General features: G+C 36.9%; 1 protein-coding gene across 1 annotated transcript in view; it reads right to left on the bottom strand.

The window, feature by feature from the left end:
- Positions 1-25,609, bottom strand: part of PIK3C2G (phosphatidylinositol-4-phosphate 3-kinase catalytic subunit type 2 gamma) — a gene marked incomplete at both ends in the record, with an annotated part of 264,212 nt that overhangs the window by 203,994 nt on the left and 34,609 nt on the right. The window contains 4 exons of the mRNA XM_079775257.1: positions 6,545-6,667; positions 8,042-8,237; positions 12,956-12,989; positions 17,471-17,593. Coding sequence (XP_079631383.1) covers positions 6,545-6,667; positions 8,042-8,237; positions 12,956-12,989; positions 17,471-17,593 — 476 coding nt within the window. The remainder of the gene's footprint in view (positions 1-6,544; positions 6,668-8,041; positions 8,238-12,955; positions 12,990-17,470; positions 17,594-25,609) is intronic.

The following is a 25,609-nucleotide window of genomic DNA, read 5'->3' as shown; positions in this document are numbered from 1 at the left end:
AGATAGGTAGATAGGGGGAGATCCATGAAAACAGATTCACCAAGGGATGGAAAGAAGAGAAAGTGACTGGGAGAGCAAAAGAGGCAGCTTAGATTGAGTGATATCTGATGGCTTAAGGTATGAGGAATATGAACAAAATCTACTGTCCTTGTATTTCCCAGTTGATCTTTGATGTCAACAATGGGTAATTATTAGAGGACTAGAGGCCTGGTGCACAAAATTCATGCACGGCAGGGGGTGGGGGGAAGGGGTCCCTCAGCCCAGCCTGCACCCTCTCTCAATGTGGGACCGCTGGCTCCTAACTGCTCACCTGCCTGCCTGCCTGATTGCCCCTAACCACTCTGCCTGCCTGCTTCATCACCCCTAATCCCTCTGCCTGTCTGCCTGATCACTCCTAACCACTCGCCTGCCTAACTGCCTGATTGCCCCTAACTGCTCGCCTGCCTGCCTGCCTGCCTGCCTAATCGCTCTTAACCACTCTGCCTGCATGCCTGATTGCCCCTAACCATCTCTGCCTTGGCCCCCGCTGTGGTGGCTTCATGTGGAATGACATCCGGAAGGTCGTTCGGCTGTCCGGTCTAATTAGCATATTATGCTTTTATTATTATAGATTGACTAGAGGCCTGATGCATAAAGATTCGTGCAAGAATAGGCCTTCCTTCCCCTGGCTACCGGCACCACCTTCGCTCCAGCCTGGAGCCGCCTTTCCAACTTTACTCCGGCCAGAGCTGTCTTCCGCCTCTTGTCCTGTCATGTCAATTTGCATATTCCCTCCTTATTGGCTGTGGGTGCTGCCATCTTTGTTGTGGAGTTACAGTCAATTTGCATATTCTGTCTTTATTAGATAGGATGATGAACAAAGCCTATTATCCAATTGGAAATTGCTGATTGAGGTTAGCCCAGCTGAGGCCTCAGGTATTATTAAGCATCCTCTTGCACTAAGAATTGGCTGTCTAATCAGAATACTAGGGAGCAGTCCTTAATCAAAGTGTCAAATAAGACATTGGTAACCCCCTTTTGTGAGTGGTTGGCAGCATCCAACCTCAGGAATAAGGAGAAATTAATTTAGCCCAGTGACCATAACTGATGTTGTGGAAGTACATATCCCTTTCTCCAAGATGCTATTCCCAGAAATGAAAAGGTCCAGATCTAGGGTGGTAATATAGCAGCGAAGAAAAGGAAAGACAGAAGGAACTATTTTAGAGGTAAAATGGATAATTACTATTTGACTGATAGCATATTAGTGGAACAGGACAATGAAGAGTTAAAGATGAGTTCTAGGCTTCTAGATTATATTCTAGTGGATGCCTTTAACTGAAATACGTAATTTAGGACATGATGTCATTAAATTAAGAATAAATCTGAGATGTCAATATGTAAACTATGTGTGAAGAGGATGAGTCAGAGATTTGGATCTGTATACAACTACATTTAAATAGTGGCTCCATGACCAATAAGATGTTCTTCCTTGAGCAATGAATTTAACCTTTTTAAGCATTGCTTTTCCTTATCCATAATATGGAATGAAAATTACAAAACACTATATGTGGAAAATGGTAGGTTGTATACCTGCATTATATTTATTATTCAATCAGTAGAGTAAATAAATTCTATTATTAAAGATTAATAACATTTACATTACTAAAAATTAAATTGTTATATGTTTAGACAGCTAAAACTGAAAGTATTTCTTTCATATTCTTTAATACTCATAATATTCATTAAAGATAATATCAGCATATTTATCAACTTAAAAGAAGCTCTGAAAATCAATACAAAATGTTAATGATCCTGTGGAATGCACAGCAATTTCCTGAATGTTCTCTCTTTTACTTGTAATTGGCTTTCTATTCAGGTTTCATATTTCTGTGTAAGAATGGAAGCTATAAATTCACTTTATTCTTCAGATAATCTAGAATGTTCTTTTTTCCTATTGAGTCTGGCTTCTTCATGTATAATTTCACATATTAGTGAGCTTTTTATATTAAAAATGACAAAAATTCGATAGGTTACAGTGGATAGTTACTGCCAATCTCCATGCTGTCATTTTTTATTAATGAAAATAAATTCTTCTGGGGCAAGAATACATGCTTCCTAAATAGTTATTTATTTCTTGAATACATATGGATTTTTAAAGCCAGAATAATCTCACATTCACTGGGAAATCTTTTCTTGCAACTTCTACATGGCTATTGAAAAATCAAAGGAATGAACTTTTAGACAAAGAAAGGAAGAAAAAATACTTTAAGAGGCAATTCGATAAGTGAAGTCAGATTGCTTCTTTTTATCCAAGCAGCTGGCACCGACCTTGTGTTTGAATCATATATTTTCCTTACTCTACTACTGAAAAATGAGTGAACATTAAATTTTCCTTCAACAATTTTTCTTCTATAAGAGATACTTTTCCTAAAATCCCAGTAAATTTTTAATAGTGAAATGGGAGATTTAAAAAGTCACACATTTTAGAACTCTCCTTTAATACTGACATATAACAATAGACCATTGTAAGGACTTTGACTTTAGTCTGAGTGAAACAGGAAGTCAATTCAGGATTTTTAAACATGGCCTGACTTACATTTTAGAAAAGGTCACTTTAGCTGGTGTGTGAAAAGGATTATAAAGGTACAAGGGAAGCAGGGAGACCATTATTGGGCTACTGTGGTAATAGAGGAAAGAGATGATGGTGGTCGAGACCAAGGAAAATGATGAGAAGTAATTTCCTGGAAACGTTCTGAGGAGAGAGCCAATAGGATTTCCTGGACACAGTGTCTGAGAGTAGGAGATTGAGGTTAAGGATTTGACCCGAACAACTGGAACTGAAAATGATCACCCACAGTGGCCATCTATGGGTGGACAAAGTTTAGAATATAAGACTGAGAGTTCAGTATTATACATGTTGCATGTGTAAATGTGGAGTTTGTGACTGATGCCTGGGTTAGTGATATAAATTTGGAGGTTGTTGGTATATAGATGGCATTTAAAGCTATGTGACTATAAGAGCAAATTAAAGGACTGAGAATAGCAACAACAGAGAGTAAGCTTAAGGGCTTAGACAATTAAGCACAGTGTCTGGGAGAAGAACAGAAGACTGAGAAGGTATGTCTAGTGAGGGAGGAGGAAAGCTAAAAGAATGTAGGAGACAAGTGTAGAGCATATTTAAATATGGAGGGTGAGATCAACAATGACAGCTATTCCTAATAAATATGTAAGATGAAGATCGAGAAACAAATATTAGATTTAACTAAGCAGGTCACTGGTGACTCTAATGGGCAATTTCAGATGAGCAGAGGTGATGAAAGCCTGATTGGAATATGTTTTAGAGCAGAGAAAAAAATGGAAGAAAGTGAACACAGACAACTCTTTGGAAGGGTTTTACTACAAAGCAGAGAAAAGAATGGGGTGGTGGCTGTTGGTGGGAGAATGAAGTAGAGCAGCAGTTTTCAATCCGTGTGCCATAAGAATTTTTAAAACATGCAATGCCTGACTCTTTAGTCTGGGGCACTGACCTCTTTTCCTTTAGATTGTCAAATAAAAAAAATGGTGACAATCAACACAACAATAGCTGTACAGCGTGAATGCCCTATCTTGAAGCATACATATACAGTATAGGTCATATAATAGAGTTGCATCTTAATGGGTATATGGCATAATAAGGTTGCATCTGATTGGTTAATTCTTTGTACCAGAAATCCTTATATACACATATAGGCGCCTGATTTTTAAAAAAGTCACTATGGAGCAAAAAGTGTAGGAAATTACCTTATTATTGTTTTTTGTAAATCAATCAAAATTATACCTATATTTTCTTTGGTCAAATCTTCAAAAACTGTAATGTATTTTTTGGTGTACCACAGAATTTTAGTTTACATGTGCTGTATATATATATATATATATATATTAACATCAATTGAAAGAGAGAATCATTGATCTGCCACCTCCTGAATGCCCCACACTGGGGATAGAGCCCACAACTGGGGCATATGCCCTGACCTGGAATTGAACCATGACTTCCTGATTTATAGGTCTATGTTCAACCACTGACTCAAACTGGCCAGGCTTGTTTTTAACTTAAGATATGATAACTATTTTAGAATATAAATACTCTGCCTAAGATTTTATATGTTGTAAGAAACAGTTTGGGAATCACTGTAAAACATTAGCTTTGGAGACAGAGTGGGTCTGAGTAACAGTTATGCAATTTATTGATTGTGGAACTTGGGGCAAGTTAATTAACCTTTGTAAACATCAATATGCTGATCTGTAAAATGGATATGACAATACCTGCTATATATTTTTGTTTTTAAGTTGAGATGAGATAATATATTTGGGGGTTATACTATGATGATTAAAATATAATAGGTAGTCAAAAATCTATGCCACATATTATTAAACAATACAGTTGTTATCTGTAAATTTATAGTACAATAATGGAATGTACAATTGATTATAGTATAATGGCACATGTTAATAAAATATATAAAGAATGCTACAGGCACTAAAAATGGTAAATAAATATTTTTTATAAAAATTATATAAAACAAAAATAATTTTGGATTGAAGTAACTAACTACTAGGGAAATCAAATAATTCTCCCAGGAAATAGAACACTTGTGCAGTCTTGAAGGAAGAGAAGAAAAACATATCAAAGTACTTATTCCAACAACACTAATTATCTTTAATTTATTTTGATATTTTTTCTTTGAAATTGACTTTTGAATTAGATTTTTCTCTTAAATTGTTTAAATGATGGAACATAGCTGTCATATGAAAATGAATCTGATTTTTGAAACAACCAGTAATAAGTTTTAATTAGTTAAGAAGACTAATTTTAGTAATTGAGCTTGATAACATTTTTGAGGAGTCACTTATTACACAAAATTCATTCATTTGCCCAGCAACACTTAACTGGCCTCTTATTCTGTCTGGTGCTGTTAAAGATACAATAACAAATTTTAAAATAAAATTAAAAAACAAAAGTAAAAAAGGTCTTTTTATTATTTAGCAGAAACAAACAGCTATATAAACAAATACATTCAGTAGAGGACCATAAAGGAGTAGTTTGAGGTTTGACTAATTGACAAATAAAAAAAGGTGGCCACTTTTTGAATGATACAGGAAAGGGTTTATAGAGAAGGTAGAAGAGTCCTTGAGAACACCCAATTGAAAAACAATTAGGCGTTCTCAAGGACAGTGGGGGCAAATGAAGGACCCTGAGCAGAGGTGAAATTTCTCAGTTCATATTTAGGGTAAGCAGATCAGATACAGGGAGAGGCTGGGTACAGGGGCAAGAGTAGGGCTAACTCCCAGATGAAGATTCAGAGACAGGCAGGGGCAAAACCACAGCGGCCTTGTGTGCTAGGATAAATGACTTGTATTTTACCTTATGGGAATTGGAAACCACTGAAGAATGTTACAAGCAGAAGTGACTCTGTGCAATGGAATGGGATTTTATAATTGAGGGTCAGGCATTTGGTCAGAGTAATTAAGAACTTAACCAAAATGGGCGAGACAAGGGTATCACAGTCCTAGAATAAGGAAGATTTGCTTTGGGATTGAACGACCAGGGAGTATGTAAGAATTGAAGCTCATATGCTTTGTCTCAGGACATGTCTCCATTGATTGAGATAACACTAACAGTGAGATAAACGGTGTCATCTAATGGCATCATAGGACTTCTAGAAATTGTGTCAACTATCATTAGAAAAGTACAATTTTGGGAATCAAATGATCTCCCAAGAAAGCCAGACCTTCGGAAAGGTCTGATGGAGAGTGAACTGAGGCATTTTCTTCTACTTGAAATGGGAAGAAAATTGACTCTCAATGAACAATGGATACCTGGAAAAATGACCGAATGATAAAGGGTTAGTGTAATAGGAACAGCAGGAAAAAGAATCAGTAACCATGAAAAGAGTCATAGATGGTAGTTTATGAGTCCCCTGAGATTCTAATTAAAATGAGGGCTTGAGCTGAGGGAAACAGAGGAGAGGAGGCAGGCCAGGATAATGTCAAGAAGGTACTTTTCCTTATTGATCTAATAAAGTTCTATAAAATGGGGAAGTAGGAGCCAGCCACCCCAAATTCGGTGGCATTCTATACAATGCACAGGTAATTACTGTCAAAATACCTGATTGTTTAAACAAATTTGTACCAATTGGCTTTTGTGAGGAAATGGAGATTACATACGTTATTTGTTAATTTCTTCCATCTTTGTTATATCTGGAATCTACCTCCCTCCAACTCCAAATAGAAGGTATTCTTTTATCCACAGTCTGTGAATGATTAATAATTCTCCCTTTTCCAATTTCCTTGTTTGATCAGTTAGATAATGTGGATTGGACACTTGTCTAGGTTTTTAAATGGACTTTTAATCTGTTGAGTTGAACAATCAGTTATCTATTAGCCCTAGCATATTTATCACATCACCGAAACAAATCAACTGGCAACATTTTTTTTAAATCACATGCTTCACTTAAACAAAAACAAACAAACAAACCTCTGATCTTTATTAGATAAATAATCCTGCCAGAGAAAAGATTAAACTTACGTTTCATTCCAGTTGACCAAGAAAAAGAACAATTTCTTTATTGGAATATTTCTGTAGTTTCTCACTTGGAACAGCTTCTTTCCAGCATAAGTAAGCCAACAGGAAAAAGAAAACGCTTTATATCTAAAAAGAAATAACATTGATTCAATAAGCTGAATACTATCCAGAAACAAATTTTCTATATGGGTCAATTATTGTTATAGTTAAACGTCAAATGATAAAGTGCTGTTTGCTTGTATGAAGTTTGATTTAAAAATGACTTTAAGAATTTATGTTGGGTGATGTCAGCAAGAAGGCAGAATAGGAAGCCCCAGATCCTCCTTCCCCCATGGAGACACCGATTCAAAAGTAATACATGAATCTATTCCCTTTGAGAACAATCCAGAAAAAAGTTAAGAGGCTCCTGCACCACAGGCAAGTTCAAAACCACATAGAAATCAGTAAGAAAATTCATGGTATTTATTTTCCAGAGCCCCTCATCCAAACAAATCAGAAGGAAGCTCCCACCTCCTGGCCTTCCCTTGGGGTGGGAAAGAAAAGACTGCAACATATATCCAGCACTCAGACATTTTAGGTATCTACCCAAGTGAATGGTTACTATTTGAGTGCTAAATAGGAATGGGTGCCAGTTTGGGGCCTCTGAGAACAAACACTTGTGAATAACCAATTGGTCAAGCAAGAGAAAAGCGACCCGCCAATGTAAAAGAGAGATCTCATAAGTTTATCAGCAGATTTCTCCACAGAAACCTTGCAGGTCAAAAGAAAGTGGGCTGATATATTCCAAGTTCTAAAAGAAAAAAATGTCAATCAAGAATATTCTATCTGGCAAAACTGTTTTCTTAACAACTTTAATTGACTTAATCAATATGATCATATAGATTTAACATAAGGAATTAAAAATATTACTCTATGCTATTCAAGAAAATACTATGTGATAGAATTAACCTAAATTCTGGTGATGCTCCATGCATAATTATGGTTAATTTCTTTTGTAACTAAAGTAACTTTGGCTAATTTCCACGTTATCAAGATACTGATCTCACAAACTGTCATGACTTGATGGGGATCAGAGTGAATTTTTTTTCTATTTTTAATTACTCTTCGTCTTCCTGTATGTGTGTGACCTCTCTCTCTCTCTCTCTCTCTCTCTCTCTCTCTCTCTCTCTCTCGTCTGTGAATTGGCACTAGTTATTTAGATTCAAACCTAAAAACAAAATTTTAAGATAGGATGAGCATTTTCCGTTTCCATAACAATATATTGATCACATGCAGTCATTTTTAATACAAAGAATGGGAGAAGACTTGATGGAAAAGGAGTACTAATTAAGAAAAAAGGTTTTAAAAATGATTTTAAGAATAAGCATAGATATATTCTGATTACAGTAAAAAAATTATGAAATACTTGCCCTTGCAAATAAGAACAAGAAAAATTATGCTGTAATTAGAAGCTATGTAAATATTAATTAACACTTTTGTGAAAAATTCACCACCACTCACCCGTGCACCCAGGTCTCTGGAATATTGTGAGCTGCATATACTGTGAAGCTAAGGTGGGAATGGAGCCCAGGATTTACACAGGAAACAATAACAGGTATATTTAGAGGCTGGAAATCTGTATAAAAGCTGTTGCAATAGACATCAATTAGCTGGTAAATGGATGTGGACAGTTCAGTTGTCACTTTTTCTATCAAGCCTAGGGGGGGAAATGATAGAAATTAGGTCATCTGTGAAGGGCCATATTTATCATTAGCTGTCTATTATAACTCTGAAATGTTTTATAATAAAATTTAAGTAAAATTTAATTAAAATGACCCTCCTCCAACTGAAGCCAATTAGCCATCTGGCTCTCCATACGCAGCCTGGGTTAGGCGCTAATAGTATTGATAATCAATGGGCTTTCATATCTTCAGCTGCAGAAATTTTAGAAGCACAACGTTTAACACAAATCAGAGTTTTTAATTATTAATTTGGGATTCTGATCAACTGTCATTTGAAATCATGTTTGTTTTAAGTTATCATTTGGAATTCGCAAAAAAAGGGGCATGTTTGCTACATGGCCTATAAGTTCTTCTAACAAATTTCATCTAAAAGTTACTCATAATAAATTCGATTATGCTATGGCATTTACCATTCACTAAACACTAATCATATAGCATACCTTGCCCTCCTATGAATAAAGAATAGTGTTAGTACATGGCTAGAAGCTGAAATAAGCTTGAAATGAATGATTTATGATGTTTACTACATCTAGTCAAAATCAAAATAAAGTTTTACTGGACTTGTATCACTGATTATTTAAAGGGCATCTATCGATTTTTCCTAAAAGTGACCTGAAGTGTCATGAAGGAAGAAAAATAGAAAAAAAAAAAAAAGACTAAGAACAGGGACTAGCAGTTCAATGACAGCATGTGAAAAGAGTCACCTAATTAAGGAATGCAAGGTAAGCTTTCCTGAGAATGACTTTTTTTTCTCCTGATAAACTCTCTTTGCTGGAAAAATTCCTGCCTGAGAGGAAGTAAAAGAGTCTGACGAAATGTACCAGGTAGAACTGGTGGCCTTCGATCCACGTCAGGAAAGATGGCACCATTACATTGGAGACGCTTCTGAGGACGGGGAACAGCATCCTCGGGTTCGGTGTCAAACCTCTTAATGGGCCAGGGCACAGCATTCACTGCTGGCATTTTACAGGCAGCAACGAATGGCTGCAGGATTGGAATCTTTAAAATACTCACTACTTGCAATTGTTTTGTTTTGATATTCAACTATAGTAGTATTTTAAAAATTAAATGAAGAATAAACTCCTATTGTAAAAGCTCAAACATTATTTTTTTACCCAGATGAAAACAACCTTCGACAAACAGTCAAGTGACACAAGGGATTTAAGAAACGAAAAGAATGTATGCAGCGAAATGTTACGCATGAAATGTCTGGTTTCCTCTTCTTCCTCCTTGATGAACAAAATAGGGACAGGGTCCCCTTGCCTGGTGCGACAGAATGTAGAAGGGGGCAGGAGTCACATGGCGAGCTTGGTCAGGGCCAAAGACCTCTCAGTGGGGATCTGCCCCGGGTCCCATCTGTCAGGCCTCACCCAGGCCTGGAATCAGCCCTTCTTCTTAAACCCCACTGTCTCGTCCTGGTAGGTGAGAGTCTGGCAGAAAACCATGCGGAAAAATCAGTCTGACCTCAACCGAATGTTTCCTTTTTCCATCCCGGGTCAGATAATAAGTGTCAAAACGCCGCATTGTAGATGTTTCTCTTCTGCCAGCGCCTACTGAAGAATGAGATGTAATTCCATTACAGCAGGGCCCCGGGAAGGAAGACCAAGGGCAGGGCCGTTCTTAGTGGGCGGAGCAGGACACTTGTCAGACACCGCGACCACGTGTCCCCAGGGGTACTGAGTGCTCCTGAGCCACCAGGTGGGCAACGCTGCCCAAGTCGAGGGAGAGGCAGAGCCAACCTTCTTAGGGGAACTGGCGCAGCACGCTGGGATGGCGTTAGTGGACGAGGTTGATGTGGCAGATGAAGACACTGTAACCGTCCTCCTGCTGTTCATGACCCCTGATTAATTCAAGAGCCAGATCTCATTAATTCAAGAGCCAGTAGTTCCGAAATTCGGTTTCGATCTGGGCCCCTTTTGGTACCACTGCACAGCCTCCAGCTTCCATTCAGACCCGGGCCTGTGGCATGAGGCGGGTGCCTTCCCTCAGCTGCCTGGCAGGTGTTTGCTGATGATGTGGATGGTCTCTGTGGCTCCCGACTTGGAGGAAGGAATGGCTTTGTTAAACGTCAATCCCGAGTTGACAAGTTGGAGACTCAGTGGGTCAGGGTGCAGTCCTTTTCCAGGAAAGTGTCCAAGTGGTCGTGGGAGCGCCTGATGAGGAAGATGGGCTGCATGGCCATGGCCTTGCTTTGCAGCGGTCCGGCTTGGACACCAGTTCTTATCCAGATCCCAGGGGTTGGGCAGGGACAGTGGTCAGCAAACACCCTTGCGGACTGCAGTGTCCCAAGGCACAGGCGTTTGGATACTCGGGAGAGAGGTCAGCTTCAGCGTCGACTTCTTCCCACATCCTGTCCCTCAGTAGCTCTCTGTCCATAACTAAACGTTTTATGTTGTTCAATAGGTGCTGTTATTCACTTAGCTATTTTGTAATTTCTTAGGAATTTTATTAGATGGCCACATTTTACTTATTTGCTGTATTTTTTAAAATTGTGCCCTTTAGTGAAACAGCCAGAGAGGACAAGCTCAGTGATAGAGCTCTAATTAAAATTCTCTGAGAAATCAGCAGTAGCAATTAATGAGACAGAGCAAGACAGCAGCATAAAATAGTCCTAAAAGGAGCATCATCGCACTCAGGAGACCAACCCACAGGGATTCTACTGAACAACAGGCCGTAAAGAATCACACACTCATAGAAACATCTGTGTCCTGGTCCCCGACTTGTACTGTTGGTACTCTGAAGCAGAAGAACAGACTTCTTGTTAATAATCCCCAAAGTTGTGCAAATGAATACACACACAAAACAGATCATAAAGTGAGGCCAGAGATCCCATTAATTCAAGAGCCAGCATATATTTGGGGGACTCGTAATTATTTCAATAATTACTCAAACTCTACTCTTTGCTTTTTGGGGTATATATACAGACTTTGGTTATAATTTGCTTCTTCCAGGCAGTACATAGATATGTGTCTATGCATTATGCTTTACTTCCAAATGCATTTCTTTTCTTTTTTTTAATTGATTTTTTTTACAGAGAGGAAGGGAGAGGGATAGAGAGTTAAAAACATTGATGAGAGAGAAACATCGATCGGCTGCTTCCTGTAAACCTCCTATTGGGGATGTGCCCACAACCCAGGTACATGGCCTTGACCGGAATCGGACGTTTCAGTCCACAGGCCAACGCTCTATCCACTGAGCCAAACCGGTTAGGGCTCAAATGCATTTCATGAAGAATGCATTTCAAAGATCATTAGAAATGTATTAAGCACCAAAGATACTGGGCTTGATGGCGAAAGACGGAGGGCTAATGTTTATTACCCCTGATTTTACTTTGGAAAAAAATGTTCTAGTATAATGAAATAAAGAAACAATGACAATACTTATGCAATTAAACACATTAATTAGAATCTATGATGATTTAGTATATAGAATATAAGTCTCTGGGAGCATTCCTGTGCAATTTTATGGGATCTCACATTCCAATCTCTGAGAAACATGAGTGAAGGGATTTTATTCCAACATTCCTAATAGAAAGGAAGGAAGGATTAGCTCCATGTTGGCATACTCCAGGCTTGTTCACTCCACATTCTATCACTTAAACTTTCTGTTAGTATTATTGTTGGGGAGGGCCACCCCACCACCTTCGCTCCCTCTGTGGTATTATGGAGTTTTATGAATGCCTGGAACAGGAATTTTCCCACTAGCACAGGTCTTTTTCTCTCTGTCCTCTGTCATCCTATTCTCCTCTGTGATGTGAAGTGGCAGTTCTTCAAATATAATTGAATGTCTTCTTTTGAGCAGTGAGAATTAGCGTTGAAAGGATGTCACTTTGTACATAACTTTCTACTGACAATGATTAAGGGTATGGAGGATAGGTCACAGTTAATATTTGCATTTCCCTATCACCTCTGAATCCTAGGGTGCTAGCTGAGCATATGTGAGTCCGTTGCCTTGAAGATACTGAGTGTTCATTTGCTAAATACCATTTGCCTGTGCGAACAAGAACAACCCTGGCCACACCCTGCACATTAAATACTATTACATCTTTAATGCCTATAAGGAAAACTGAGGATCAAAGAGTTTAATTATCTAAGATCATAAAGTAAAAAAGTGGCAGAGTTGAAATTCAAAACCAGTTCTCCCCGATTCCAAACTCTTTCCTCTACTAGTTTATCCTCTATGAAGGCAAAGTCCGCCTGTGGCTTGCAGTTCTATGGGCTTCTCAGAGCCTCTGGGAACACTATATCACAGAAACAAATTCTCCGATTGTCATGATAGATTGGTCTTTCAAACAGAGCTTGATTTTAAATTTTAAATCAGTGAGTTTGAAGAAAGACACCTGCTACTTTCCTGAAATTCTTACATCAAAATAGAATTAGCTAAAGAACATTTTACAGCTTCTTAAAATGGTCATAAGGGTATTTTTCAGTATGCCTATCATTTTTATAGATCTCTTGTCTTTTCCTATATTAAAAAAAAGGCAGGTTAAAAGTTTAGAGAGTGTGGATAGTTATTCACTCTCTGAATTATAGCTTCATCAATAAAAATAGTTTTAGCAATGCATTTTTCCCTCAAAAAACATTTGTGTGTGTTTGTGTTACCATAATATTTGGATGAAAATTTTTTTTTAAAATTATTTATTTTTGGTTCTATAACTTAAAAAGAAGCACATTTGGGTACATGCATGTTTTACCTTTTGCTGAAGTCTCTGAATTTTGATGAAAACTCTAAAAAAGAAAAATAGGTGCAAGACATACTTATTATTCAGAAAACAAATTTACAAAACAGTTATACTAATAATATTCAAAATCTAAACACTGAAATTTCTCTGGAATGATAAAAAGACATAGTGTTTCTTGGTGTCATAAATAAGTGTTGCTTATTAAACAGAAAATCTAAATTAAAATATTAACAAAAGACTAAATCCTTGTAATGAACTATCTAGGTTATTTGAGTTTTTAAAGAGAAATTTCTAGAATAGGCTCAACCTTTTTAGTATGATCAGAACAGTTCTCCATTGCCTATGCTCAATTCCCCTCCACAACAGTGACCAATCTTTTGATATAAGTGCATTTCTAATTCTCTCTGTTTGGTCTATTCAATTCTCATTATTAACAGTCATTCAGATGCAAGTATTGGGCTGCACCAAAAGAGGGCTGAATGAAAGTGCACAAAATCATATAAACTTGTTATGTAGTTTCATTTCTTTCTTTTTTTTTAGCAGATTAAAAAATGATAATAAAACACGAGATCATATCCTAAAAAAACTATCTAAAATTATTTATTTTGTTGTCATTTATGTTTACATTCATTATTGTGGTGGTTTTGTTTATTTCTCTATTTATTGGTTTGTTTTTGTTATTTTAGTTGTAGGCCTAGATTATTTTAGTGGTTTATGATTTATTGGTTATAACTTCATTATCATGAACTATATAAGGTGATTCACAGATTCATTAAAAATAAGGTTTCTAGTCCAAAAGCAAATTCATTTGTTTAATAAGGTCTATATTAAATGACACAAAATTTTTAAAATGTTGCTTTGACAAGTTTGCTTTTAAGTAAATCCAATGAATGAAAAGCCTGATTTCTCAAACAAATAAATTAGGGAATAATTGTTTTCACATAACAAGAAATTTGCTGTAGGATTCCTTTAGAGAGAAAACACTCCTATCATGTTTAAAATGTAATTAAATTTATATACAACTCATTTAAAAGCATTATTCACATGAACCTTTTCAGAAGCATTTTGCTTGGGTAAAATATTTCATGTGAGCATAGTTCCAACCATTAGTCTAAACAATTCCACATAAGATCTTTATCCCATTCCTGTGTGTGAGACTATTGAAGATGTTAGCCTGACTTAACTAGAATTCAATTTACTCAGAAATAAAATCTTGTATTTTAAAATCACCATGACATCCACCTACAGAACAATGTGTAAGACCATATTTTTCACTTTATGGTTCATTTATTATATGAGTATTTAGTGAAAATATATTACGTGGGATTCTGGAATATAATTTTGACAGATGGAAAATTGTTTCCAGTGCTGAGTGGGAGCATGAACTAGAGTACACCTGCCTTTGTGATATGATTCTTCATCCTGCCCAAACTTACATTTAATAAACACCTAATTACTTCCCTGAGTGGCAGGAAAATAGTCTCCTGCAAGTTGACCAAAAAGTGTAGCCACGAGAAAAGAAAGCTTCTCAAGTTTGACTGAGTTGGCAGAAGACTCACCTGTGTCAGTATTTCTCTAATCTTGGCTCATGGTGGATGGATAGACTGACTACTTTGGCATTGTAAACTGCAGTTGGTTAACACACACATTCTGTAAAAATGTGCTTACTATTTGTGCCAATATTCTTATGTAGGTGGGTTCATAGTTAAGGTAGAATGGGAAAAGAGATGAAGAAAAAATCTGAATGAAGGTGATATAGAATAAGGAGACTTTTAGAGTGTGCCTAAAGTAAGTAGAATCTGTTTATTGGGGGATATCGAACCATTGATTTTGGTCATTGATATGTCTGAAATAAAACTGATAAATGTCAACTCTTTTCTTCATTGCTATGCATGAGTAATCACATATAATTTAGTGCTCAAAAGTATATAAGAAATGTGAAATGTGAATGAGCTTTCCTTGAGAATTATAATTGTTTATAGTTTTCCTAGGAAATACTCAAATTTTCCTTGAAGGATAATTTTGGCTTCAGATACTAATATATTGAGAGTTTGATATTTCAGAGAAAATTGTCATTTATAGTCTTCTAGGAAGTTTCAGAAAATGAATGTTTTAAAGGTAAAGCTTTTTATCTAGTAATACTGTAACATCATTTGAAATGCTTCCTGCTAAAATTAGATTTTCCTCATTCTTTGATCAGTCACTGGTTTCAGCTGACTTACTGAGAGCTGGACATAAAAATGGATGAACAACCAAGTGGTCTTAACAGATGGGAGGACACATGTTCACATTCATGCATCTGGTCTCCTCCTCTGGCAAAGGCTCACATGTGTCATGAGGCTGGCTGGAATCGATGGCCCTGAGGTAATGGGGACTTAAGTGGTGCTTGTGTGAATTAACACCATCTTGGCCACATGGGGAAGATTCTCAAAAACTTCCACCAGCAGCATCCCTACTACCTCCAGTAATAATAATGACTCTCATTCAAGACACTATCTTCTGGATGATTACTATTAATATTATTTTACATTAATTTAATTATTAACATTTTTTCTAATACTTAGATAATATAACAAATTATTAACATTATTTTTAATACTCATAAGAACTCTGCAAATTCTGTTTTATTTTTCTGTTTTAGAGATGATTAAAACTAAACATCAAATAAATGAGTGAATTTTCCAAAGGCTACTCAGCTAGAAAGTGTTAGATCTTGAATTCAAGTCATGTTTGCATAACACTAAGATCTTTGTATTTTATTATCCACTTTAGGTGTTCAAAATGTCTCCAATACATGATAATCTAAGAGAAACTAATTGTTTGTTGAAAGTAACTACCTTGTTATCCTGATTAACTTTAGTTATTATTGGAAGCTTCTTTTAACATTATGTAATTCCTAAGTTTTTGAGTTTATCAAGATATTTATTTCCAAAACATATTGATGATAGGTTTTTCAAGACTATAGTATAATTTTCCCACTTTGACACAGAATAGAAAAATATGACCAGATTATATGTACTCACATCAGATTTCTTACCTTGCTATCATTTGTGAAAACCATGGATCTAAATATCTACACACAAACAATTTTGGAGACTAGAAAATACTCAATTTCTCCTTGAAGGATAATTTTGGCTTCATTTTCTTCTATAATTGGAAAGTGTAAGAGTAGATATTTCCAAACTAAGAAACATTTAAGGAAATAAATGCATGTCTATCTGAGACATTGAAGTTTGGGATTTATTGATTATAGTGTTTAAATGTTGATTTCTTCATTGCTTTGTGTTTTTAGTTTTGATAAATGTTTATCTTGGAAATCTTATGGTCATCATTTTTCCTGTCCATGCATGCAAATAAGGTACATAAGTGTATATATTCATTACTACTAGCTAATCACAAAAATGTTCTAATTAAAATAAAACATGGAAAGTTGAACTTTAAGACATTACTGATTTTTTCATAGTTTACCTATTTGAAACAATAAGCACAATTACTTATATATATTAATATAATTGCCCACTTTTTAAATCAATTTTTGAAATGTCAAGGCTGGCTTATGCAATGTAACACAATCTGTGCTGCTCCTTTCCATGTAAGTAAGGATGCAGGTAATCTTTCTCTTACAAAGTTTCACATACACTGGAATGTGTATAGAGCCCTGGGTTCAAATCTCTATTAATGACCTATACACAAGCAGTGTAGGCATCAGATTTCAATAATGAAATGAGCATAAAATACCTACACTATAGCATTGCTATGAGGAAGAGCTGCAATAAAATAAAACCTAAGTTAAATAATATTTTAGTGAAACTATTTTATTACTGCAATGTACTATCCGGGACTTATTATTATTATTTTTATTATCATAATCATCACAGTCAGTGTATCTTTTTGCTTAATCCCTTGCTAAACTCATAATAAGATTGAATGAATTCATCGAACCAGATTTCCTATTCTTTTTCTTGGGTAATAATCACAAATCGGATTTTTGAGCTTAAAAAAGGAAATCACTTAATATTCATTTTTTTAACTGAAAAAGAAGACAAGAAATCATTGCAGGTTGTGGGATCATACAAGCAGTGTGCATTGCAAATTCAGAAAAACATGTCACAAAACCTGACATCTTTTCTACATAAGTGCTTAACCATGCATTCATGGACACTCATGCCTGTATATACTGGTGCATGTGAGAGCCATTAACAGTCTGTACAAACACTGGCCTGTGAATATTATTACATAAGCATATTCATCTAGGTAGATTGTAGGATTGATTTCAGTCTCACTTGGAAGTTATATTGTTACTACAAACTTCAAAGGTGTAAGAGATTTCCTTTTAACTTAATTAAATTCCTTTGTACAATAAAGTTGTTTTGATGGTTTTGAAATATACTTGCATGCGTGCAAACACACACACACACACACACACACACACACACACACAGTAGTTAGTCCAGTCTTTCACTCTCCTTAATTAATTATTGAACTCAGGTTTAAAATAATTGCTGTGTAATAGATGAATATATTTACCTCTGATTTTCTCTGAAGAATTAGATTTAGTTTATTTACGGCATCTGTAATTTGCTTGGTCTCCACACATCCCAGAACACTGCATATATTTTTAACTTCTTCAGTAATACTTTCCACATTTTGCTGTAGATGAAAAGAGTCAGATCTTGCAGTTTATTGAAATTGAGAGGACGCTGATTTATCTTTACTCTTTTCATGAAGAGGACATAGACTAAAACATGGTTGTTCCTGTGCACAGAGCAGATTTTCAAGACTGGTTATCCTATGGCCTGAGCTATAATTTTCATTGAGCAAATGCTCAAAAGTAGGACTATTAAGATTATATGTATCAGCTCTAACTCTAGTTTAACATCTACATGTATAAAAGGCTAAGCGACTAGCTGACTGGCCAGTGGGTATGACGTGCACTGACCACCAGGGAGCAGATGCTCAATGCAGAAGCTGACGAGTGACTGCAACTTTGCAGAGTGCCCTCTTGCACTCCAGGACCCCTCAGGGGATGTCAGAGAGCTGGTTTCAGCCTGATCCTCGCAGGCCAGGCTGAGGGACCCCACCTACTGGAGGGACCCCGCTCACGCCACAGGCGCCCTTCGAGCTGTGGCACTGCCCCTGGTGCGGCCGGCCGGGTAGGGACCACGGGAGGTTGGTTCCAGGGCATGTCCGGCCTGTCTTGCCCAGTCCCGCCCCGCTGGCCAACTTCTAATTAATTTCCTTTCAATGTGTATGAATCTGTGCACCGGGCCTCTAGTTATCTTAAAGTTGGAGGGGGGAGAGGGATGGTGAGGAGGAAGGAAAGAAGAGGAAGGGAGGGATAGACAGAGTATGTTTGTTTTCTGCAAAATACTTTGAAAACAAGGCAACTGACAGCAGACCCATGAAAAGTTTTGGAATGCATTTGTAAACAGTGTACAGGAGGGCAAATTATTAAAAATCATATTCAGTGTTCAGAACAAACTTGGGACAAGGAAGTTTGGTGCTGGATTGTTTAGTAATCATTTGATTATACTATCCTTCAAACAATTGATGTTTCAAAAAATTACTGATGACAAATATAGTCTACAGTAGTGACCAACTCTTCTTAAAATCAAAATTGCTGGCTGCACTTAAGATAGTTATACACATATTTTTATGGTCACACTTCTAGGAGCCTTTTGTTAGTCTTTTTATTTCTCATTTTTCACATGTTCTAAATTGGACTTCATTTTTTAAAAATCTGTTCTCTTTTGATCTTATTCTTTTCTGTGTATTATCAATAATATGTTGAGAAATATTTTCTTCATTAATTCTGTGTTAATTCGCCTTTCTCTCTACAGCAGTGATGGTGAACCTATGACACGCGTGTCAGCACTGACACGTGTAGCCATTTCTGATGACGCGCGGCCGCTGAGGTGGCCGCATGCCGAGGATGAAACATTTGCTGCTCCTGAGGATGAAACATTTGAGAAATAATGTTTTTTCCTCAAAGTGACACACTACCCGAGTTATGCTCAGTTTTTTGGCGAAGTTTGACACACCAAGGTCAAAAGGTTGCCCATCACTGCTCTACAGTATTTTTATGTACTCTGTTTATATCATTAATGATGGTGGCTTTTTAAAACATGTCAGCTCAGTCACCAGAATCACAGTAATTTCAATGGAGGATTAGGACAGTTTATTCAAAACAGGTGGGGAAATATTTTTCCTTTCTGTTTTCATGCAGATATTTGGATCCCCAACTCCTCAGAAAGATTTTAACTCTGCTAATTCTAGATCATTTTTTAATCAAAACATTATCAATACATGTACACAAAATGGATATTATATGAAGGGATACCATTTTGTTGAAAAACATTCTTTTATATGCTGCCAGTCTCTCTTATATATGATTTTATAAACACTGAAAATGAATGACAGAAACCTATGAAGAATAGCTACTAGAAAGTTAAATTAATACTGTGAAAGACACAATCAGAATTCCAAAAATGTTAACATACTCAATGAATGTGCTTAAAGTAAGATGTGATTTAAATGGGATACATATTGTTGTTCACAGATTAAGAAAATACAACCACTCAATTATAACATGGGAAAGAATAACTTATGAGTAATTCACATGAAAAAAGCCAGCTGTTTTATTTATGTGCGACCTGACTATGAACCAGCATCAAGGCACGGCTGCCAGAGGATCTACTTCATTATTAACTTAGTCTTGCTCTGGGGGGAGAGAAAGAGAGAAAAAAAAAAGCAGTTTCCCTCTGAGGAAGAGGTAGATATGGCTGAGGATCCTTTGCTAATGAGAGAATAGTAGAAACAAAAACCTTTTGCTCCTGGAAGGGGTAGGAGACTGTTTTGATTCCTGGATCCCACATGGATACCAATCAGAGATCAGGTACCACTGGAAGGAGGTGAGGAAAACTCTCCTACATAAGACTGCAAATAAAAGGCACATGTGTGTGTGTTGGAGGGGGGGGGGCAGGCAGGGAGGGATGAGGCAGGGATTCTCATAAATTTCCAATCTTGAGGCTTAAGAGCAAAAAACTCCCTTTATCCTACTATAAAAAAAAAGAGTCTATTTTTAATAGTAATAAACAAGAACAAAGTACACTGGGGGAGAGACAAACATATTGAGGCTTAGGCAAACAGGGAGTCTTGAAAGCAAACTAATGTCACCCAAATAAATTTAATTTTAAATAAATAATTCTATATAATAAAGAGGTAATATGCAAATTGACCATCACACCCTCATAAGATGGCTGCCTACAACCAGGCTGGCAAGGGGGTTAGTGAGGGACAACCAAACGACTGAACAAGCAGGCTGAAAGGGGCAACCAGGCTGGCAGTGGGGGGGGCAGTTGGGGGCAACCAGGCCAGCAGGGGGGGCAGTAAGAGGTGACCAGGCTGGTGGGGGGGCAGTTAGGGCAACCAGGCCAGTGGTGGGGGTGCAGTTGGGGGCAACCAGACCGGCGGGGGGGGGGCAGTTAGGGTGATTAGGCTGGCAGGGGGGGCAGTTGGGGGTGACCAGGCTTGCAGGGGGAACAGTTAGGAGCAACCAGGCTGGCAGGGAGGGGGCAGTTGGGTGTGACATCACCAGCAGTCGGGGGCAGTTAGGGATGACCAGGCCGGCAGGGGAGACAGTTAGGGGTGATCAGGCCAGCACACAGAGACAGTGAGGGGTGATCAGGCCAGTGGGCAGGGGGAGGTAGTTAGGGCTGACTAGGCAGGCAGGCATGTGAGCGATTAGGAGCCAGTGGTTCAGGATTGTGAGAGGGATGTCCGACTGCCGGTTTAGGCCCGATCCCTGTGATTGGGCCTAAATCGGCAGTTGGACATCCCCTGCGGGTTCCTGAATTGGAGAGGGTGCAGGTTGGGCTGAGGGGACCCTCCCTCCCATGCATGAATTTCATGCACTGGGCCTCTAATAACATATTTATGTTAATAATAACATAAATAATAGAATATATAAATAAATTGAGGTTCACTTCTCTTGTTGAGTACTATATAGCAATGAAAATAAACAAATCAAAACCACATGGGACAAGGTGGATAAATCTCAAAAACGATATTGAGTAAAAAATACATAGCTCAAAAAGTATATACAGTTTGACTCCATTGAAGTAGACATTGAAAGGAAACTCAAACCTTATATTGTTAATGGATATACACTTTGGTGGTGAAATGGTAATTAAAAGCTACGAAATACTTTTCACCAAAGGACAACTCTTATGCAGAAAAAAAAGAGATATGAAATGGCAAGCAGGCAGATCCTATGACACTGACAATATTTTGTTCCTAAACTTCTTTTAAAAGATATGTTTTTATTTATTTCAGAGAGAGGAAGAGCAAGGAGAGAGAGAGATAGAAACATCAATGATGAGAGAGAATCATTGATCAGTTGCCTCCTGCATGCCCCTCATTAGGGATTGAGCCCACAACCCAGGAATGTGCCCTGACTGGAAATCAAATCATGACCTCCTAGTTCATAGGTCAATTTTCAACCACTGAGCCACACCGGCTGCTCCTAAACTTAATGTTTAATATAAGTGCCAGCTCTATTCTTCTTCTTTAGTTTGTATACATCTTATTATATGTCCTCTATGTAGTACATAATTCACTGCAAAATATTCAAATCAAATGTCAGATCATGTAATTTCTTTGACAAAATCCTTCAATGCTCTCTTTCTCACTAGGAATACAAATTATGTTGGCTAGTGATTACTTTTCTTGTTGAAGATTTACTTTCAATTTTTCATTTTTGTTTTTCTTCAAGTCTGGAATGTTCAATACATAAGAGGTTGGACTTTCAGTAGTTTCAATCTGCCCTTTATTTCTACTAAGATAGGTTCCAATTCTGCAACTGTGTTTTATGTTTCTTGTGACTTTACCTCTTCCTCTTCTTGACTTTTCCTTTTGTAATCTTACAACTGGTCCTAGTTACCTATTTATTTTATCCTATTTTAAATGATTTTTTTTTTTGCTTCCTTTTCACCTTTTCTTATATTCTATTGTGAATGCAAATGAATTTTGCAACATTTTTCTTCTGAATCCTTTGTAGTCCTCTACAAAGTGTTAAAAATAGTAGGGGGCATGCAGGAGGCAGGCGGTCCATGATTCTCTCTCATCATTGATGTTTCTCTCTCTCTCTCTCTCTCTCTCTCTCTCTCTCTTTCCCTTCCTCCCTGAAATCAATAAAATTATATATTAAAAACATTGTAACTCTAATAGCAATAAACTAACATTGTACTTACCTTTCCTTGAATACTTTTTATATTCCATATACTATATGTATTAAGCATATTACATACATGGTTTTATTAACTTTAAAAATATCATTATATTTTATTTTATTATATGGACTTTAGCGATGAATATAATATGAACTCTAGGAAGGTTAAATAAAAACTTTCCGAGTGGGTAGAGGGTTGGCATATACATTGATCTGACTTTGGAATCTCTGCTCTTAAATTCTGTCTTTGCAGTCACTCTGTTTAAATTCTGTGTCAAACTGGAACTTTTGAATATCCAACAACAGATCTGCTTGTTACTATAAGAGCTTCCATTCTGAAAATGCTAAATATTTAAGATCCTTATGCACCCCCATTCTTTCTACTTCTTTATAGAATTTTCAGTCTCTATCTAGTGGCTGAATACAGTTGAATTTGGGCTCTGGGGAGTGAAAAGTGTGAGCTAAGTAATATTCTGCCTTCCTCACAGCCATATATTCTTCTGGTTATTTATCTACTAGGTAATATCTCCGAGTCATGGGCTAGAAAGTAAGGGGTTTTAGACCAGGTAGTTGTTTGATGAAGCCAAGCCACATTTTGAAGCATCCTATCTAATAAATACAGAATATGCAAATTGACCGTCACTTTGCGACAAAGATGGTGGTACCTGCAGCCAATAAGGAGGGAATATGCAAATTGATGCAACAAAGATGGTGGCAGCCAGTCCAGGACACTTGCCATGGCGATGACGCAGGCGTTCCGCACCGCCTTGGCTGCTCCGGGCCAGAGTGAAGGCAGAAGGTGGCTCAGGCTGGAGTGAAGGCCCAGGTCCCGTGTGCCGACAGCCAGGGGAAGGAAGGCCTAATCTTGCATAAATCTTTGGGCATCGGGCCTCTAGTGAATATATATTTCTCAATCCAGATCCCTCTAGTTTACAATTAATTCACAAGATACTAGATTCTAGTATAAGTTTGTCATCAGTGATAGGAATTGCTGACTTTCTCTAAAAATCCTACTTGACATTTTAATAAAAAATGTTGGAGACCACATATTGGACTCTACAAGGAAGAAGCAACTTTGCATCAGAGGCTAACTCTTCGCCCAGATTGAAGTCTGATTTTACACAGCTTTGCTCTGTGTAAATACCTGTCTATGTATGTTATTTATGTGACTACACTGTCTCTTCAAATAAAACCTCAGCAACTTCAGAGCACGGTTCTGACTTCCGTTTCTCTTTATCCTCATGACTAAATAGTTTAGTAATTTGCATTAAACAATATGTTAGGGAAAAGTTCTTTCAAAATGCCCAATCTGAAATAAATCAAGTTCAAAATACGTTAATTAACTGCATAGCTGGTTTGGCTCAGTGGACAGAGTGTCAGCCCGTGGACTGAAGGGTCCTGGGTTTGATTCTAGTCAAGAGTACATACTCATTTGCAGGCTCCATGCATGAAGAAGTAACCAATCGATGTGTCTCTCTCACATCATGTTTCTCTCTCTCTGTCTTTCCCCCTCCCTTCCACTCTCTCTAAAAATCAATGGAAAAATATCCTCAGATGAGGATTAACAACAACAACAACAAAACACTAAAAAATATTAAGTAACCATTGCTAAAGAAAGAAAATATTTGGAAACTTAAAATATCTACATTGATATTCAGTAATATTTATTCAGCCTGTATATTTAAAAAAATTTTCAAATTATGTGTAATAAGCTAAGTTTGGGAAATATAAAACCACATTCTTTTTCAAATCAATACTGTTTTTGACACAGATGAAATGCTACTTAATTCACTTGTCAAATAAATAGAAAGCCCAAAATTGTGAATTGATAATATCACAGTCTATCCTCACTTCTCAGATATTTACTATTGATTCTGCTTTAGAATCCCATTAAAAAGCTCATTGTTTCACATAGAGTTCATCTGGAAAATCTCATACACTGTGGCCTACTTATAAAATAATTCAGATGTGGATGATGATAACTATTTGCCAGTAGTAATATAGAGACACCATTTCTTTGATGTTTTGCCAAGCTTTAAGTCATATTTTAATTTACAATAGTCAATGGCTTCTTTCAAAGTGGAAATATTGGGTTCTTTATATATGAGTAATATGATCAAACTTCTGTATTTGGAAAATAAGAACTGTTAACAGATTCTCAACAAGTCGTGTATGTATGGGTTTGTGTGTGTGTATGTAAAAAGACGTCTATGATGCATGAATAGTACAGAGACATTTGGCATTTTGATCATTACAATTCATCTGTAAGTAATTTGCCATAACCTCAAAAGTCTATCAACATATTGTCAAGATACATAAATGATCTGGGAATAAAGTCATAATCTGTCCTAGGTACATGGTAAATTTCAAATTCTACACTATCACAAAGGTAGAGAATGACTGTCACAAAGGTGAAGAAGAAAGCTGAAAGAAGTACTAATTATGACACATTTACGAGACTTAAAACAATCTAATTTTGAATTATTTTCATATTCTGCATTTTAAATTTCCAGACTTAGGCCAGGCTCAAAAAAGAAAAATGGAATTAGAGTGAGGGGATTATTCTTGGGGAAGGAATATCAGCTATGTATTTCTCATCACCATATCTTTAAATACTTTTGTTAAATTCACATATGAATTTGGTATCTATATCAAGAAATATAATTTATTATTTTTATAAACCTTTTCTGTTCATTAATATAAGAAGTAGTCACTTCTTATATATCAGGAGTCAAATTATTTAATGAAAAAAGTAGCCCTCACTTGTTTTAAAAACATTCACTTATACAATTTTCTGTAATGATAGAATGTTTTATCTGTGGAAAGTTAACCTTCCTTAGAAGAACAAGCTATAAGAAATGGCCTGCCTCATGGTGATTACAACGTGGATGCCCAGTTCGTGACCAAATCTCAGTAGTCTTGTACTGAATCCCTCAATTTCCCACGCCAAGCTAACTTTTCTCCTCACTATTTTAGTGAATTGATCTCCTCATGCAGTCAGTTAACAGCCAGGAATCTGCGGGTATTTTAGACAACCTGTTATTTTGTTACTCATAGTCTTCCATGTAAATTATACATTTTCACCAGTTATGAATCTGTTCCCTCCTATCCATCCTTACAGTGGAGCTTTTGTCAATGCCCTCATCATCTGGGCTAATCAAATGCTCCTCTAATCATTCATCTGTCATTCCACTGCTCTGCATATTGGCTCCATGCCATCACCTGATAAATTAGAAAAGATTTAACTTGTCAAAAATATGTCCTTAAGATCCTATATAATTTTACCCCATTTGCCCCTTTCAGCTGGTCTCTTTCCAAGCTATCACCTTGAAACCTAATTGTAGCCATTGCAAGTTTCATACAGTTTCCTAATCACACCAGGCTGTTTCCTAAGTGCTTTTGTTCATGTTTGTCTTTGCTAAAAGTGATGCCTACTT

The sequence above is a fragment of the Cnephaeus nilssonii genome, assembly GCF_951640355.1.
Source record: "Cnephaeus nilssonii genome assembly, chromosome: 6".
Lineage (NCBI taxonomy): Eukaryota > Metazoa > Chordata > Mammalia > Chiroptera > Vespertilionidae > Cnephaeus > Cnephaeus nilssonii.
This window is presented reverse-complemented; position numbering and strand designations above follow the sequence as displayed.